General features: G+C 49.4%; 1 protein-coding gene across 1 annotated transcript in view; it reads right to left on the bottom strand.

The window, feature by feature from the left end:
- Positions 1-2,842: 2,842 nt before the first annotated feature.
- Positions 2,843-16,581, bottom strand: part of Astl (astacin like metalloendopeptidase) — a 14,282-nt gene continuing 543 nt past the window's right edge. Inside the window, exons 2-9 of the mRNA XM_005364433.2 lie at positions 16,103-16,228; positions 13,498-13,559; positions 11,995-12,088; positions 11,373-11,490; positions 10,490-10,671; positions 7,764-7,845; positions 7,504-7,658; positions 2,843-3,288 (exon numbers count right to left, since the gene is read on the bottom strand). Coding sequence (XP_005364490.1) covers positions 2,843-3,288; positions 7,504-7,658; positions 7,764-7,845; positions 10,490-10,671; positions 11,373-11,490; positions 11,995-12,088; positions 13,498-13,559; positions 16,103-16,228 — 1,265 coding nt within the window. The remainder of the gene's footprint in view (positions 3,289-7,503; positions 7,659-7,763; positions 7,846-10,489; positions 10,672-11,372; positions 11,491-11,994; positions 12,089-13,497; positions 13,560-16,102; positions 16,229-16,581) is intronic.

The following is a 16,581-nucleotide window of genomic DNA, read 5'->3' as shown; positions in this document are numbered from 1 at the left end:
CCCGGCTCTGTGTATACTTTCACACTCAGCTGTGGTCCAAGGATTTGTGGAATCATACCCCCACCTCCATCAGATAGGCCACTCCTCCTTGTTGCTGATACTGGCCATGGCTGTGGGATGGAGGAAGCCCTGTTGGTGCATGGCAGACACATAAATATGCTCAGGCCTACGGTGCCCCAGAGTGATAGTCTTGGAAGGACAGATTATAGGGGAAAGGGAAAGGTGATTTTTGCATGTATGTGACATCTTTCTTCAAAGAATGGCCAGATGACTGTACCCAGCTGGCCATGGGAATCTAGGTAGATGACCAAGTCCCTTTGCTTCCAACCTATTTCCCACAGAGCACCAACAGTGACTTCTTAAGCCTTAAATTACATTTTGTTACTCCGGGCTGTTCTTAAAACACGGACCCTGTCTCTGTCTGGTCTATCCTTGCCTGCCTGCCTCACCCTACTTGATAGGCTCTCTTCTTCCTGCCCCAAGACCTTTGCACCGGTGGCTCTACTCTAGCGTTTCCATGGGTAACCACAGGCCTGTGCATCCATTCTTATAGGGGCTCATCCCAACCAGCATCCTGCAAGCGTTCCCCAATCCCTGTCATTGATCAGTTCGAGATGCCTACCTATAGGCAAGTTATTATCCACCCCTCTCCCTACCTTGTTCACCAGGGTATCCCTGATGCCCATAACAGAGCCTGTCTGGCACCTAATGGGCATTCTAAGTGCCTGTTGGATAAATGAATCCAGTAGTGAGCAGCGCTGCATAGCTGTGTTACTGGGGGGCGTGGCTAACTACTCTGGTTAGCCTCCAGGCTGATGAGCTTCAAGGCCTGGACCAAGGCACTCTGCAAAATAAAACTCGCGGACCATCTCATTGCTCAGAGCTGGCATGGAGACCGGGCTGTCACGGGGACATGTGGCTTCCTGTAGGGAGAATGCAAGAGGACAACTTTGTCCCTGGCCAGCCCCCAAATAGAAGAGCCACCAGTTTCACTCAACCCAATCTTCTAGAGCTGGATTTGGAGATCAAGAGCTACAACTTAGAAAGGCTCGTGATAGCCTTGGGTGGGGTCTCAGAGTCTAGAGTAGATCCTCTGGTCTGGCAGGGCCCCTGGGAACCCTAGCCCAGTGCCATACGCCTGGTTTGGACCCTCAGATGTCTCAAAGCAGCCCTATTTTTGATGCTTCTCTCTGTCATTTCCTACCGGGGCTATTCTATCGGCCCTTCTAATGAACACTGCCAAGGCCCCAATTTACTAACATCAAAGCCAGACACCAACCACCACCTTCTATATCCAAGATCAAGAAAAAGGACAGCCAGCCTGGTCTACAGAGCTAGTTCCAGGACAGGCTCCAAAGCCACAGAGAAACCCTGTCTCAAAAAACCAAAAAAAAAAAAAAAGAAAGAAAGAAAAAGGACAGCATCCCCTGGCATGATCCTGTCCTGGCTGATACCCAGTACTGGTCCTCTGACTCAACCTCAGGGACCAAACTCTGTTCTGAAGCCTAAGCTAGACAGAGGACACAGGCTGCAGAGCCCTCGTGGCCCCCGAGGCAAGCTCAGCACGTGACTTCTCTAGGAAGATGGCAAAGGCCACCCTCAGGACACCAAACTGCTTTGTCTCTTCTACCTCCCTGTCACCTTGAGCTAATCCACGTGCTTCCAGAAGCCTGACCTTCGAGAGTGAGGTGTGTGACTTCCTGGAAGCTCTCTCATAGGCATTTGCGTGAAAGACCCTTAGGATTTTTTTGTTGTTTTTTGGCAGCATGGGGGGTGGGCAGTTCCAGACAGTGTTTCTCTGTGTAGCCCTGGCCATCTTGGAACTAAGTAGACCAGGCTGGCCTTGAACTCAGAGCCACCTGACTCTGCCTCTGGAGTGCTGGGATTAAAGGTGTGGGCCATCACCGCCCAGCTAAAGACCCTTGTACACAATCAGCAAAACCCATTGCATGAAGCAAACACCCGACTTTATTTCTGCCTTCTCCCATGTGGATGAGGCTCTCTTCCCCACTAGTTCAGAGTTCTAGCTCTCCTCCCATCCCTAGAAGGGCTTCCCTGAACTCCCAACAGACTCCTGGCCCAGACCCTAGTACCTACACACTTTCTTTGTTCCCAGAAGAAACCTCATGGGAGACCAAGAAGGAGGGAGGCATGACTGAAGGACAAGTGGTGTGACACCCCACCCCAGCGTTTCCTACTGAGCACCCTGTGTTCAAAGCAGCAAAAACAGTGATCTGATGTGGGATTAAGGTTCAAGTCTGCTGTCCAGAGACTGGCGTTCTTGCCAAGGCTTCCAACATGCAGATCTGGTAAGGAGTCCCCTCTTGCTGGTCCAGTTTAGCAGGAGAACAAACTGGACACTGCGCCCTGGAGACCAGGGTTGAATCCCAGGGCTTCAGAGCATCCTTAGAGCCAAGCATAATGGACAGGAGGATATTCATGGTTCCCATCACAGGGCTTCCCACTGAGACCATGCCCAAGGCAACACTTGAGTCCATGCTGGGGGCTAATCCTCAGCTGTAGAATTCCCAGAGGCCCTCCAGGAGCTGGAATCTTGCTCATGCCCACCACTCCCTGAATCCTGTATCCATGCCCAGCATCTTCCAGGACTAGGGCTCAAGTCAAGAACAGACAGACTTTGGGGGCCTCTCTATCCCTAGGAACTCTGCAGGGGTGAGGGGATGTGGTAGAGAAAGAGACCAAGGGGGTGGCCTGGGCCTCCAAGAGTGGCCAGTGCAGGGGATAGAAGACAGGGGTGATGCCCAGAGGGGTCAGGAACTAGAAGACCTAGCTTCTCTGGGCAGAGTATATCCTCCCCTCTTGCTGGCAGAAGTCAAAGGGTTCAGTCTCTGGGCACCTCTCTAATGTGACTTCCAGGTGCATAACCTCCTGGAAACTGAGCTAGACTCTCCAAGGCATCTTGAATAGGTGCTGGCTGATCTCTGGCTTCTGGAAATGGAGCAGGAGGTACAACGGGCTCTTGGGCTGCCTGAAACTGCTCTAGAGAGATGCCATCTGCATCTGCTCCGGGCCCTGACCTTGGAGAAGCAGCTTGCATCTGAGGTGGTCTTGCCAAGGCCTCCATACTGAACTTGCTCTGAGCAGGATGATCCCACCTTTCCTGGCTGTCTACGATCTCTGGAATAATACCCTGGCCTCTGGTCCTGGAGCAACTGGGGTCAGAGCTTCTAGATTCTTCCGCCAGTGCCTCCAGAAGTCTCTGTAGATATGATAGGAAGGAAGGAGGGAGGTTTCTTCCATCACTGTCATCACTGTGGGCCTCGAACCCTGGAGCAGGAGAGAGCAGGAGTTAGGTCCCAGAATCACAGAAAGGGCATAGAGCATGGCCACAGGAATTAATGCCAATTTTGGCTTCATGTAAGGTGGTAATGGAGCCAGACTCAGTGAGATGACAGCCTACTAGATCTCTGCTAAGGCACGAACTCTTACATTCCTACCACGCAGCAGGACAACTGTTGGGTGTGATAGTCTATGGCTGAAACAGGACCGTGAGTCTGTGGTAAGCCTGGGTTACACAGAAAGACCTTGTCTTGGAAACAAATAGGAAAAGCCAGAACGGTGGAAGTGTGCCACCCCCTCCTCACTTGGCTCCTTGGTCACCACTAAAAGATGCTGCTGGCCTCCTACGCACACCCCAGCAGCCCAGCTGGGTTGCTCTGTTAAACCAACCGATCCGAGCACTACAGCCTTCTCCTACCAGATCCTTCTTTGGGCCACTCTATACCCACCTCCCACCCCACTTCTTAGACATCCTCCAGAACCGCTCCTGTTCAAACCAAGGGAGGCCCTCAGAAGCTCCCGCATGGTCTCAGGTCTGTGCGCCACCAGGAGACGAGCCTCTTTGCTTCCTCTTTGCTGCCACACCCAGGCCATGACTGACAACGCTTTGTGGGAAACACTTGAGCTTCATGGCCCAGGTTATCTGCTCTGGTGGACCCCACTGCTGCCTCTTGGTCCCGTCTTTCCTGTTCAAGTGCCCTGATCTCACATTCCTCCATCAGTGTACTGCAACCAATCCAGGCTGACTCCTTTGACCAGCGACCCTCATCCTGCCTGGTTCTGAACACATCAGCATCAGAAACCACAAGAGCTGAAGCCTCCATTTCTAGCAACTTACCTTCAAGTAGCTGGTACCCTCTGCAAGCTTGGTTGCCTACCTCAACTTATCCTTTTGGACACATCCCCAGCCACCTCCCCGCTGTCACAAGTCCCTGCCCCAGTCCAGAACCTTCCTTTGTCCTGCCATCTCTACCAGGTTCAGGTGCCTTGTGCTTCACGTCCCTCCCAGGGTTCTGCCAGCAGCCGCACCTCACTGAGGAGCCAAGACTACACACGGTGTCTCCAGATCTGTAATGGACTCGGGTCCACTCCTGTTGTCTTCCTTCCTGTTGTGTCCAAATAAGTGGCTGACCCTCCAAGAGCAGACCCTCCCTAGAGTTCTGGCTGAGCTTCTTTTCTCCTTCGGCATCTGCCCCTTCATATACATACCGTGTGTGCCATCATTTCAACACCCAAACATGCCAATCTGCCCATCATAGTGTTCAACCTTCCCTTGGGTCAGTCCCTCCTCACCATGTCCCAGTTCTCTGCTCTTTGTGATAGAGCTCCAGACTGACCTGCAATCCTCATGCCAAGGTATCTCATTCTAGTTTTAACAAAAACTATGTAATATTTGATGTATTAGAAGTATACATATACATATAGTGTGTGTGTATATATACATATATATGTATATATATATATATCAGGGAAAATGCTATTAAGAATGATACTTAAGTTGGGCATGGTGGTGCTTGCTTTTTTTTTAAATATTTATTTATTTATTATGTATACAATATTCTGTTTGTATGCCTGAAAGCCAGAAGAGGGTGCCAGACCTCTTTACAGATGGTTGTGAGCCACCATGTGGTTGCTGGGAATTGAACTCAGGACCTTTGGAAGAGCAGGCAATGCTCTTAACCACTGAGCCATCTCTCCAGCCCGGTGGTGCTTGCTTTTAATCTTAGCACAGGCAGGCTGACCTCTTGATTGTTGAGGTCAGTCTGATCTATATATTGGGTTCCAGACTGGCCACTACTGCATAGTGATACTGTCTTAAAATAAAAAGTGGGGAAGGAGGCTGCTGTCTAAAAAGCAAAAATCTGAGCACCCAGAATGTGAGGAAATATTTCCAAATGATATAACAAAGAGAGAGCATTAAGAATATTTTTTTAGGGGCTGGAGAGATGGCTCAGTGGTTAAGACTGCTCTTCTAGAGGTCCTGAGTTCAATTCCCAGCAACCACATGGTGACTCACAACCACCTATAATGAGATCTGGTGCTCTCTTCTGGCCTACAGGCAGGATACTATATAAATAAATAAATCCTTTTTTAAAAAGAAAAAAGAATATTTTTAAAAACTAGGTGGTGGTGATGCATGCCTTTTATCCCAGCACTCAGGAGGCAGAAGCGGGCGGATCTCTGAGTTTAAAGCCAGCCTGGTCTACAGAGAAGAGTTCCAGGATAGCCAGGATGACAGAAACCTTGTCTCAAAAAAACAAAAAAAGCAAAACAAAAGAGTAATTTTTTAAGTCTTATAATTCAGCGAGGAAAACCCATTCCAATTGAAACTGAGGTTAAGAATTTATATAGACACAAAACCAAAAAGGTATACAGAGGACCCACCATCTCATAGAGGCTAGATATGGTTAGCCATTAGAAAAACGCAAATCAGAAAGATGAGATATTTCCATATATACAGAGGACCAGCTATCCCATCGAGGCTGGATATAGTTAGCCATTAGAGAAATACAAATTAGAACAATAAAATACTTCCATACCCACTGGGATGCTCAAGATCAAAAGCATAGACTATATGCTTGGCAATTGTGCAGGAAAACTGGTAGCCACCTGCATAACTAAATGGAGTTTTTTAAGTGGCTCAATTGTTTTGGAAGACAGCCGAGTATGGCGTTACCATGGGAGCCAGCGACTTTGTGCCTAGGGCAGACACAGACAGACGTATTCATAGTAGCGCCAAAGCAGAAACAACTCAAAATGCTCATCGAGTGAGGAATAAATATGTCAGTTAGCAGAAAAGAAAAGAAGTTATAAGGTACTATAGCAGAGATGAACCACAAAGGTTATGCTAAGGGCAGTAAGCCAGACACAAAAGGCACTTGGCTCCATTTATATGAAATGTCTAGACAAGGTAAATCCGTAGAGGCAGAAGGTGGATTAGTGATTAATTGGGGCTGGTAGGGAAAGAGGATGGGACTCAGGTGTAAGGTGACCTAAAAATAAAATCTGGGTCACAGGCATGCACGGCAGCTTCACAGGGTGTCACACTGTCTTCCTAAAGGGTCTCCACAATTTGTAGGATACAAACATCACCCTTTGCCCTGTACCCTTTAGCAATATTTGATATTATCACGGAGGCTGTGAACTGCAGATTTAGGGAGAGGGAACAATGTTGGTTTCTTCTGGGAGGCCTGCTAACCACCTCACACACTTTTCTATCTGGTAGTTTGACTTTCTGTTTATAGCTCTTTCTGAGTTCAGAACAATACTAGCTAGGTTCGGAAGCATCTCTACTTTATAACGTCTGTTTAAATTTGCTTGTGGTGTCTCTTGATGTTATTGAACCCATTAATCTTTGTAGTGTTAGGGTTATTTGCGAAGAAACCCTTCCCCATCCCAATGTGTCTTGCTAAACTTTGTAAAGTTTCTCTGTGCGCACACAAGTCTTTTGTACCTTATGGTGTGCAATGGTCAATACCTAGATACCTTGTCGTCTCAGAAGCATCTAGTGCAGTGGCTTCCAGCCTTCCTAATGCTGTGACCCTTTAATATAGTCCCTATGCTGTGGTGACCAACCATAAAATTACGTCATTGCCACTTTATTAACTGTAATTTTGCTACTGTTATGAATCGTAATGCAAATATCTGAAAGGGTCATTCCACCCCAAGGAGGTCACGACCCATAGGCTGAGAACCACTAGCCATCCTTTCTTTCCTAATCAAGCCCCACACACACACACCTTTTGAGGGTTCACATTTGACTTTTTTGTTTTTGAGGCAGGGTCTCACTATGTATCGCTGACTGTCCTGGAACTCACTATGTCAACCAGACTGGTCTCCAGCTCACGGAGATCCACACCCGCCTCTGCCTCTCCAGTGCTGGGATTGGATCAAAGGCATGCAGCATCATGCCCACTAGGTTTCACATTGAATAGGATCCATTTCAGAACTTTGCACTGTCCCCACAGACACGCACACATCTCTGCACTCATCCCACACACCTACACAGGCTACTTTACACACCCTATATTCAGAGTGTATACAGTTGTTTATGTTTTTGTGTACAGTTTTTGCTTCTTTTCTAAACTAATCTATGGTTAGTGAGGTCACGGTGACCGACCCACCTCTCCTATAGCCTCACCATCTCTTTATCCCACCCTTCCTCACCATCCCCTACATCAAGTCCCTCTCCCTGTCTCTTACCTCTCCTGTGGGAGTCAGGGACACTGGGGCTGCAGTTGTATAGCCTACGGACCCGGGTGATATCCGAGGTGCTCAGGTTCCATCGCTGGCCAATGTGGACGCTAGTGGTCCAGAGGGGTGTGATGGTGGGCTGCCCACGCCAGCTGAAGGCAAACCTGCGAACCCAGGATTGCAGTAGTCGGGGCTAGGAGGGAGGTGGGTTAGGGGAAAGAGGGACAGGGAGGGGGACAGGGAAAGAGGGGGAAACGGAGGGTGCTCACCTCCCATAATGCATCACTGATGAGTAGTCATAGGGTGCTAGCATGTTGCTACTCCGAGACTTGATGAAGTTGATTTCAAAGCCTTAAAGCACAGACACACACACCTTTGTAGGTATGTAAAAGACAGACAGGCAGTGCACAACTCTGGGAAGTCACAACCCACCTAAGTGAAGAGTCTGACTACTCCACTGAGCCTTCTCTTTCTGGGCTGGTCCCTGCTTTCAGAGAGTTTTGCTACCCTACTTTCCTGGACCCTGGAAGAAATCCAGACCTATACCAGGTGCTGTGGAAGCAGGGGCCGCCTGTGGCCAGGCAACCAGGACCTTCTTCAAATCTCAGCTCTCTCCAGCTGTCCCTCCTTCACAGTTCACTTTGCATGACTCGAATCTTTGCAAACCTGAAGCACCCACAAAGCTACGGCTGCTGTGCCTTAGACACTGGTACTTCAAATTCACGCTGTCCTCTCCATTCAGGATTGTGGTGCCCCAGCCCTCAGTAGCCAGACCACCTTCATCTTCCCATTTCAGACCACAAAGCTGCTGACGTGGCACCTAGCAGTCCAGTCATCTTGGTTGGCCAGAATGCCCGCTGCTCTCCTCCAGGCCAGCGAGGAAGGAAGGTTGCTGACCACTCCTGAAAGGACCTCCGGTTCCTTGCACCTTTGTTCCCAACCCCTCTCCCCAATCCCCGCAGGCCATGTCCACACTCTCTTCTTCCCTAAGGTCACCAGCAACCTCCTTATCCTAATCAGAGCCCCAAAGAATGCCAATTTCTTCTCTTCAAAGAACCTTTATTAGTAAACATAATTTTGAATAGAAATATATTCCTCTAACTCAAAAACCAAGTATCTACCTACGTATCGTAGTGCACATCTTTAATCCCAGCACTTGGGAGACAGGGGTAGGAGGGTTTCTGAGTTTGAGATCAGCCTGGTCTACTATGAGTTCCAGGACAGCCAAAGCTACATAATAACACCTTGTGTCTCAAGAAAACAAAAATTATCAAGTATCTAGCATGCACGATGGCTCAATCCCCAGCACCACAGAAATATAATACACATATATTAAAAGAGAATATACATAAATATAAAGATAAAGTGAGTTTCCTACACCACCTGCTTCCTCTGACTTCCTACCTCTCGATCCCACAAAAGTCAATCACTGTGATTAGTTTTAATGCCCCGGCAGAGTTGATATCCATTAATGCAAACATATTCTCACTTTTCTATCTTTGAGGGAACCATAATTTCTCAATAGGATAGCTGAACTCTTGTTGGCACTAGGGATGGAACCCCAGTTACAAGCCAAACAGGTGCTGTACCACTTTGCTACGTTCCCTAGTAGGTAGGTGTTTTGTTTTGTTTTGTTTTTGAGCCATTTTGATTGTTAGGACAGCTCTTGCATTAATTTGGGCTTGTTTTCTAACTCTAACTTATACTTCTACCTTAATTAATTCTACTGTTTTTTTTAATCATAAACAGGCACATTTAACTTATTTGTTCTCTTTGCTTTTATGGATATAAGTATTGATACCTCTACACTTTCCCTGAGCCTACCCTTGTCCTAATTAAAGCATTGGTTTTAAAGTAGTGTTTTGTTGATTATTTAAAGGCAGAATCCATATAGCCCTGCCTGTCCTCACACTCAGAACTCTTTGCCTCAGCCTCCAGAGTGCTAGGACTACATACATTTCCATACTTTTCCTTTATTTTTTTTCAGAACCTCCAGAACTAAAAGTATTTGACTGGATCCTCTAGGGAGAGCAGTCTAGTGGTTTGGTGGGCTATTGGCTTCTGTTCTATGTCATGATCAGGGTGTTTGCATTGACTGAAGTTTTCAGATCTAGAGTTCCTCACAGCCTGTCATAGGATGCGTGCTTACAAACACCCCAGGAACGCCTGGAAAGATCATGGTCACCCCCTGCCCACCTCCCCAATCCCATCTTTTGTCATTAGCAACCTAGTTACCTCCAAAGCACTGTCTCTGGGGCAAGTATCCCCCTTTTCACCTGGCCAACCTCAGAGCAGCAGCAGAGGCCCCTCCAGGTTCCCACGGGCAGGAGGCCTCTGACTCTCCCTGCATCTCCAAGTGTCCCATGGCTCCTGCCCCTCCACAGCTCCCCACCTGTCCGAGGCAGCTGTCGTTCTGAGATCATCTGATCCCTGTACCATGTGCAGCACGCATGCTGCCCACTGGCATCAGAGCCCCTCCCTCCGTCAGCCTTGGCTCTGCCACGTTCAGGGTACTGAGCCACATGCCCACTGATTCACATCTTTGGTACCCTCAGCCTTTCAGTGTTGCCCCCTTGCTTGACACATGTATCTGGTCTACCCTCCCCCATCTCTCTCCTGGCTCAGTGCTCACAACTGACATGTAGCCCTCGCCCCACTATCACACACTAACATCTGTCACACTGGGACTGTGTACTCAGTGAGCAAGAATCATAGGACACTGTCAACCTCACAGTCAGATAACTGACGGTGGCAGAGAGAAGAGAGACAAAGCAAATGGCTGATGTCCTTCCTTGGGTACCACTCTAGAGACCCACAGGACCTCTCCCAAATACCAGAGAGGCATGAATCCCACTTGCCTCGTGAGAAAGGGACAGGCAGTGTGTGGGATGGACTCTTCCAGAGGAGGCAAGCAACTCAGCTCTAGCCTTGGCCTGAGGCCTCTGTTCCTCAAGGTCCCCTGGGCCCAGCCTAGCCTAGACGCCAGCTGCCTTACCTGGGAGGATCTCATTCCAATTGACGCGGATGTAGCGGTCCCGATCTGCCCGTGAATGCTCATGCCAAAAGCCAAGCACGTGCATGAGCTCATGGAGCACGATGCCATGGCCCTTCTGGAGACAAGTAGGTGCTAGGGACACCACCTGCATCCCTCCACTGCGTCCCACACCGGAGAAGCACCTGCAAGACCCTGAGCGTGAGCCGCTTGGCAGTGAGCTAGCTGGGTATCAGGCTAGAAAGGTCAGAGAAGACCTTTACTCTGCTTTAGGACCCGGGATGAACCAGGATCAGACTCCTGCCAGTTCCCCATCCTGGACTCCAGTCCAAGACTTACTGTCCCACCTCCCAGGTCCCCTGACTGCTTGGCCTGTGAAGAGGGTGTCACCTGGGGCTTTGTTACTACCTGACAAAAGGTGGGACCTGACATTCATGCATGACAGAGCAGGTCATTACGTGAGCAGTCATATGTCATAAGCCTGAGTCACAGCTTCCATTCACACCATGTCCAATGAAAGTAGGACATGTTATTACCACTACCCCTGCCTCAGAAAGAAAGAGGCTAAATTAGGGAACTCACCTAGACTTAAGTTGGCACATGAGTGGCAGAACTAGGACCCAACATTTGCCCAGATGCATACCACAAGACCTCCAGGAGATGAGGGTTTGTAGAGGAGGTGCTGTGCCCAGTGGCCATCCCTCACCTACCTGTGGCCCAGAAGGTCCAGGTCATGAACGAACCATTCAGGATAGACTGGGGTTGAACCCAAGAAAACAGGCCCAGAAACAGGCTTAATTCCACTTGTGCACTCTAAGGGATGATCAGGAAAGACATGAAGCCACAAAGCCACATGGCCACACGGCTACACACCAAGATCACTTACCCCGACATAGGAAGGATGGAAATGAAGTCTCTGTGGCCCTGGTAGGCAACAAACCGGATGCATGTGGAACGTTCAAACTCGGCGAAAGCCTCCATAATGACCCGGCGGCTGGGCTCATCTGGGAAAGACACACCATGGCTGACCCTCTAAGGAGGTCCCAATAGCTCATGAGGATCTCTGAAGTCTGCATGGGGGCTAAGACATTAAGCCCAAATGTTTCAAAACAGTGTTCAGAGAGAACAATATTGAAGAGGAACACTAAGCTGCAGAAAGGCCCTGGCTGTGTGACTATGTAGCCCAGAGGGGGCTACAGATTTCCATCAGATCTTCCAGTATTACACACACACACATACACACACACACCGCGCACACACCCCCACCCACCCACATATACCCACCCCCACACCACGCACACACACCCACACCACGCACACACCCCCACACCACGCGCACACCCCCCACACTGTACACACACCCCCACCGCAGTTCAGATGCCCTGGGGAGGGGAGCTCTGCACAGCACTCTCGGTGTAAGGGATGTGGTGCTGCAGGAGAAGGGGAGCTCCCTGCAGGAGCCCTGCTGCATCCAGGAGAAGGATGGGAAGCCCCACCTCAGCTCTCACCATACTTGTTGGAGAGCAGGAAGGGAATCTCCACAATGCCACCAGCACCCTTGGGCCATTTATTGTTGGTCACTGACAACAGTCGGAAGGGGCTCTGAGGAGAGAGGGCAGCTCAGAGTTAGTGGAGGACACAGGCCACCTAAGCATCCTACTCCCTGGGGTGCCCTGCCTCAGACCATCAGAACCCTGGAGATGTGAGAGGTGCCACAGAGAAGTCTTGGGAGCGAGGACACCGTTAGAAGAGGAACGAGAGCCTGGGAAGTCAATGGACGAGCTGAGAATTCAGATAACAGGGGCTGGAGAGATGGCTCAGAGGTTAAGAGCACTGGCTGCTATTCCAGAGGACCTGAGTTCAATTCCCAGCAACCACATGGTGGCTCACAACCATCTGTAATGAGATCTAGTGCCCTCTTCTGGCATGTGGGCAAACATGCCAACAGCACATTGTATGCATAATAAATAAATAAATCTTAAAAAAAAAAAAAGAGCCGGGCGGTGGTGGCGCATGCCTTTAATCCCAGCACTCGGGAGGCAGAGGCAGGCGGATCTCTGTGAGTTCGAGACCAGCTTGATCTACAAGAGCTAGTTCCGGGACAGGCACCAAAGCTACAGAGAAACCCTGTCTCGAAAAACCAAAAAGAAAAAAAAAAGAATTCAGATAACAGAAGTTGCAACATGTTCTATCATGTTCTATCGAGTAGATAAAAGTACCTAAGGTTAGCACCCCAGGAGGCCTGGCTCAGAAGGACTCAGCCCCTCCCACGCACCTCCTCAGGACATGAAAAGAATGGGAAGAGTCCTACTCAGGGCAATGCCCTCACAAATGCTGCTCTCCCACCATCCACTAACCAGAACTCTAAATTGTAGGCTTCACAGATCCCAGAAGGCCCTACCCCCTCTAGCCACCAACTTGATTTAGTTCTGCTGTAAGAGTTTCAAATGGCAGGCATGTGCATACACATCTCTAATGGATACCCTAACCTGTTAGCCTATGAACTCCAGGACAGCCTTGTCGCCGTCAGCCCCCTCTGAACAAGCAGAACGGTCTTGCTTCCCACGGCTCATATCCAGCAGCCTTCTGCCACCTACTCTCTCCTAAACAATGCCAACGTCATTTCCGTTCCCATCAGCCTCCCTTTTGACTCAGCCCTCCGCCCCTAGCCAAGATGGTCTCTCCATGTTCCTCCTTGCTCCAGCTTCCCTAGGGGGATCTTCCCTAGGGATCTCACACACACTTACAAGGCGATCTGGGATCACATCTCCAGCCTTGTGTTTTCTGAGTTCTCCCCTGGGCAGGGTGTCAAGTAGGGTCTAAAAGCTTGAATCTCCTCTTCCAAGGAGGAAGCCCTCTTGGACTGACTATACTGTCATCTCAGCTGCCACCATGATCATATTACCTAACCGGTCATACAAACCAAAGCCCTCGTGACAGACACCTAGAAGGGGGTTTCGAGGGCACTCTCGCTGCTTTGCTACTGTGCATACCACGTGTGCACAACTCACCGGCCGGATGATGTCCCCTTCAACCAGGAAGCTGCTTTCTGGGGTCTCCTCTGAGATGAGCCCTGGGAGGGAATGGAGGAAGGGATGTGTGTCACCTGTGACTTCCGGAACACAGGCCGGGACAAACCCAGCAATGCCAGTGTCTATGCCTTCTACTGTGGAGCCAAGCTTCCTTGAGGGCCAAGGCTATGTGGCTTTGGGGAAGTCCAACAGCCCGGCTGAGACCCAGGCTGCAAATGTGTGTGAGGCTTCTCAACCTGCTTGTATCCTTCCCCTGTTCAGACACAGCCATGATTCCCCAGCACTTGTGATCAGTCCCACCTCCAGGCCCTCATCTGTGAGGATGCCACCTTCTCTCCCTTTCGGGCTCAACCCAGCCCAAGTCATACTCCCCAGAACATGCCCTGGTCTCTCCTGCCTCACCTTGCCCCCAGCCACCATCTACTTCCCATAATCACACATTACATTCTGGACCCTTGAGGTAAAGGAACCGAAATTACAAAGTCATAGCTGCAGAAGGAAGTTGAGGAGGGTAAATACTTTTTGTCTCTATTCACTTTAGCTTCTCATCTTCCTCCTAGTCAGGGAGCCTTCTGTAGCTGACTGCTGGGAAGAGACATCTCAGGAGGACCCATGAGGCAGTGACGGAAGCCACAAGAGGCTTGAGAAGAATATAGGAGCGCTGCCTGATTTCAGAGTTTCAAACCACAGATGGCGACACAGGCCAGTTGCACCCCTTAAGAGTCCTCTTCAGGTAAGAGGAGTCCCCTCAAGATTATCTCAGATCGGCCAGGCGGTGGTGGTGCACGCCTTTAATCCCAGCACTAGGGAGGCAGAGGCAGGCGGATCTCTGTGAGTTCGAGACCAGCCTGGTCTACAGAGCTAGTTCCAGGACAGGCTCCAAAACCACAAAGAAACCCTGTCTCGAAAAACAAAAAACAGAAAACAAAAAAAAAAAAAAGATTGTCTCCTATCAAGACTGCATCCTTAAATCCAAAAGAGCACTCGCCACAACAGTGGTTCTCAACCTGTGGGTCACAACTCCTTTGGGGAGTAAATGACCCTTCACAGGGGACACCTAAGACCATCAGGAAACACAGATATTTCATTGTGATTCATAACAGTAGCAAAGTTACAGTTATGAAATAGCAATGAAAATAATTTTATGGTTGGGGTCACCACAACATGAGGAACTGTGTTAAAGGGTCGCAGCATCAGGAAGGTTGAGAGCCACTGTTCCAGGACCTGGTACAGTTGTGTGGTATCAACAGCATCAGAGCCATCATTTACAGCAGCTGGGGAGAGTAGCATTTCCCAATTAGACATCACATAGGCAGGGGCAGCTGTTGGCAGCTATTGTGAGCCCCAGCATGGGAGAAGCTTCTCGAGGCATTGAAATGAGTGCCACGAAGACCCATGGCTCTGGCTACCTACAGAGGACAGTGACTGAGTAAGGACTGGTGCCCATTTGCGCTTCTAACCAGCTCACAAATAAAGGGAGAAGACCATACTGTGGCCACCACCTACCCTAAGCCAAGGTTACCTCTGTTCCCCCAACATTTCAGCCCATGATGTCTCCATTATCTGAATCCATCTTCATTACCGCCAACTTCAACCCGATGTGTCTGTGTTCCTTACTGTTTGAGATTCCCAGACAGGGAGGCCCTGTGCCGCTGGAGTCTTCGTTCTTTGATACCCCAGCCCCTACTGGCCAGGTCACACCTGTACACTGTCCCCTACAGAGTGACTGGCATGTTCTCAAATACCTACTGACAGAGTGACTGCCATGTTCTCAAATACCTACTGATGGTTTTGCTCAACTCCCAGGCTGAGAGCCGGTGTGCTCTCTCTCTCTCTCTCTCTGGTGGGGAGGGGAGGGGAGGGTTCAAGACAAGTGTTTCACTGTGGAGCCCTGGCTGTCCTAGGCTGTCATATACCAGTAGTGAGGATGAGGAAAAGCTGGAGGGCTAAGCAGCCCAGCTACCATCCAGGCCCAGAACCAAGGCATGAGTTGGCCCACCTCAGTATCCACTTTATCTATGAACTGTCAAGCAGGTTAAAGGGGTGAACCTACAGATCCAAAACTGCAGGACACGGGGCAACAGACTATCCGAGAGGAGCCCCAGAGAGAACCCATTGTTGATGGTGTGGCAGAAGCCAGAGGCCTCGAACCAGACTGTGAATGATTCCTAGCAATGAACACTTACAAGTGAAGAAGGATGGGCTAAGAGGTAAACTGTGTGACTCAACAGACCACACTACAGCTTCCACAAAAACGAGATTCTTTTGTTGTTTGGTTTTTGGTTTTTCTTTTAAGTTTTGTTTTGTTTTGGTGGGGAGGCTGCATGGGCAGAGGGTGGATGTGAGAAGATGGGGAGATAGGTGAGATCAGGATACACGATGTAAAACCCACAGAGAATCAATGAAAGTTAAATAGAATCAAAATAATAATAATTCGCCAGCAAAAAAAAAGAAAAAATATGTAAAGCTTTTCCTTATGAAACATGCACTTATTTAGAAGTCCCAAAATACATGGGGACATTTCAACCTTTTCTGCGTGCCCACACTCAGCGTGACTTTTGGGGGTACGATCCAGTGGTCTCACCTTGGTTAATTGCGGGGATGTCCTTGTCCTGCGATACCTGGCTCCCTTCGGGAATGAAGCCTTCTGGGACACTGGTACTGCAGACTCCTGAACATCTGGGTGGTGAGGGTGCTCCCAGGATCAAACCTAGCGGGGACAGACAAGTGCAGACACATAGATGCCCCCAGGGTTCCATGGGTGAGATGGGACAGCGGGGCTTGGGGAAGCTACACCCAGCCCCTTCAGGAGACCTCCCCGCTGCAGCCCTGAACCTGCCTGGGCTTCCCACTCAACCCCACCTAACAGCAAGACCTAGATGCCGCCAACGAAGGAGGGCCCTTCGAGGGACTAGCACTTGACTAGGGCAGCACATGAAGCAAAAGGGATGAAGAGAGGCAGGATGAAATTTTTTGTTTATTTATTTATTTATTTAAATTATTTATTTATTTATTTATTTATTTATTTATTGGTTTTTTGAGACAGGGTTTCTCTGTGGCTTT

Source organism: Microtus ochrogaster, assembly GCF_000317375.1.
Source record: "Microtus ochrogaster isolate Prairie Vole_2 chromosome 14 unlocalized genomic scaffold, MicOch1.0 chr14_random_1, whole genome shotgun sequence".
NCBI lineage: Eukaryota > Metazoa > Chordata > Mammalia > Rodentia > Cricetidae > Microtus > Microtus ochrogaster.
The sequence above is the reverse complement of the archived record's forward strand: the minus strand, read 5'-3'. Positions and strand labels throughout refer to the sequence as shown.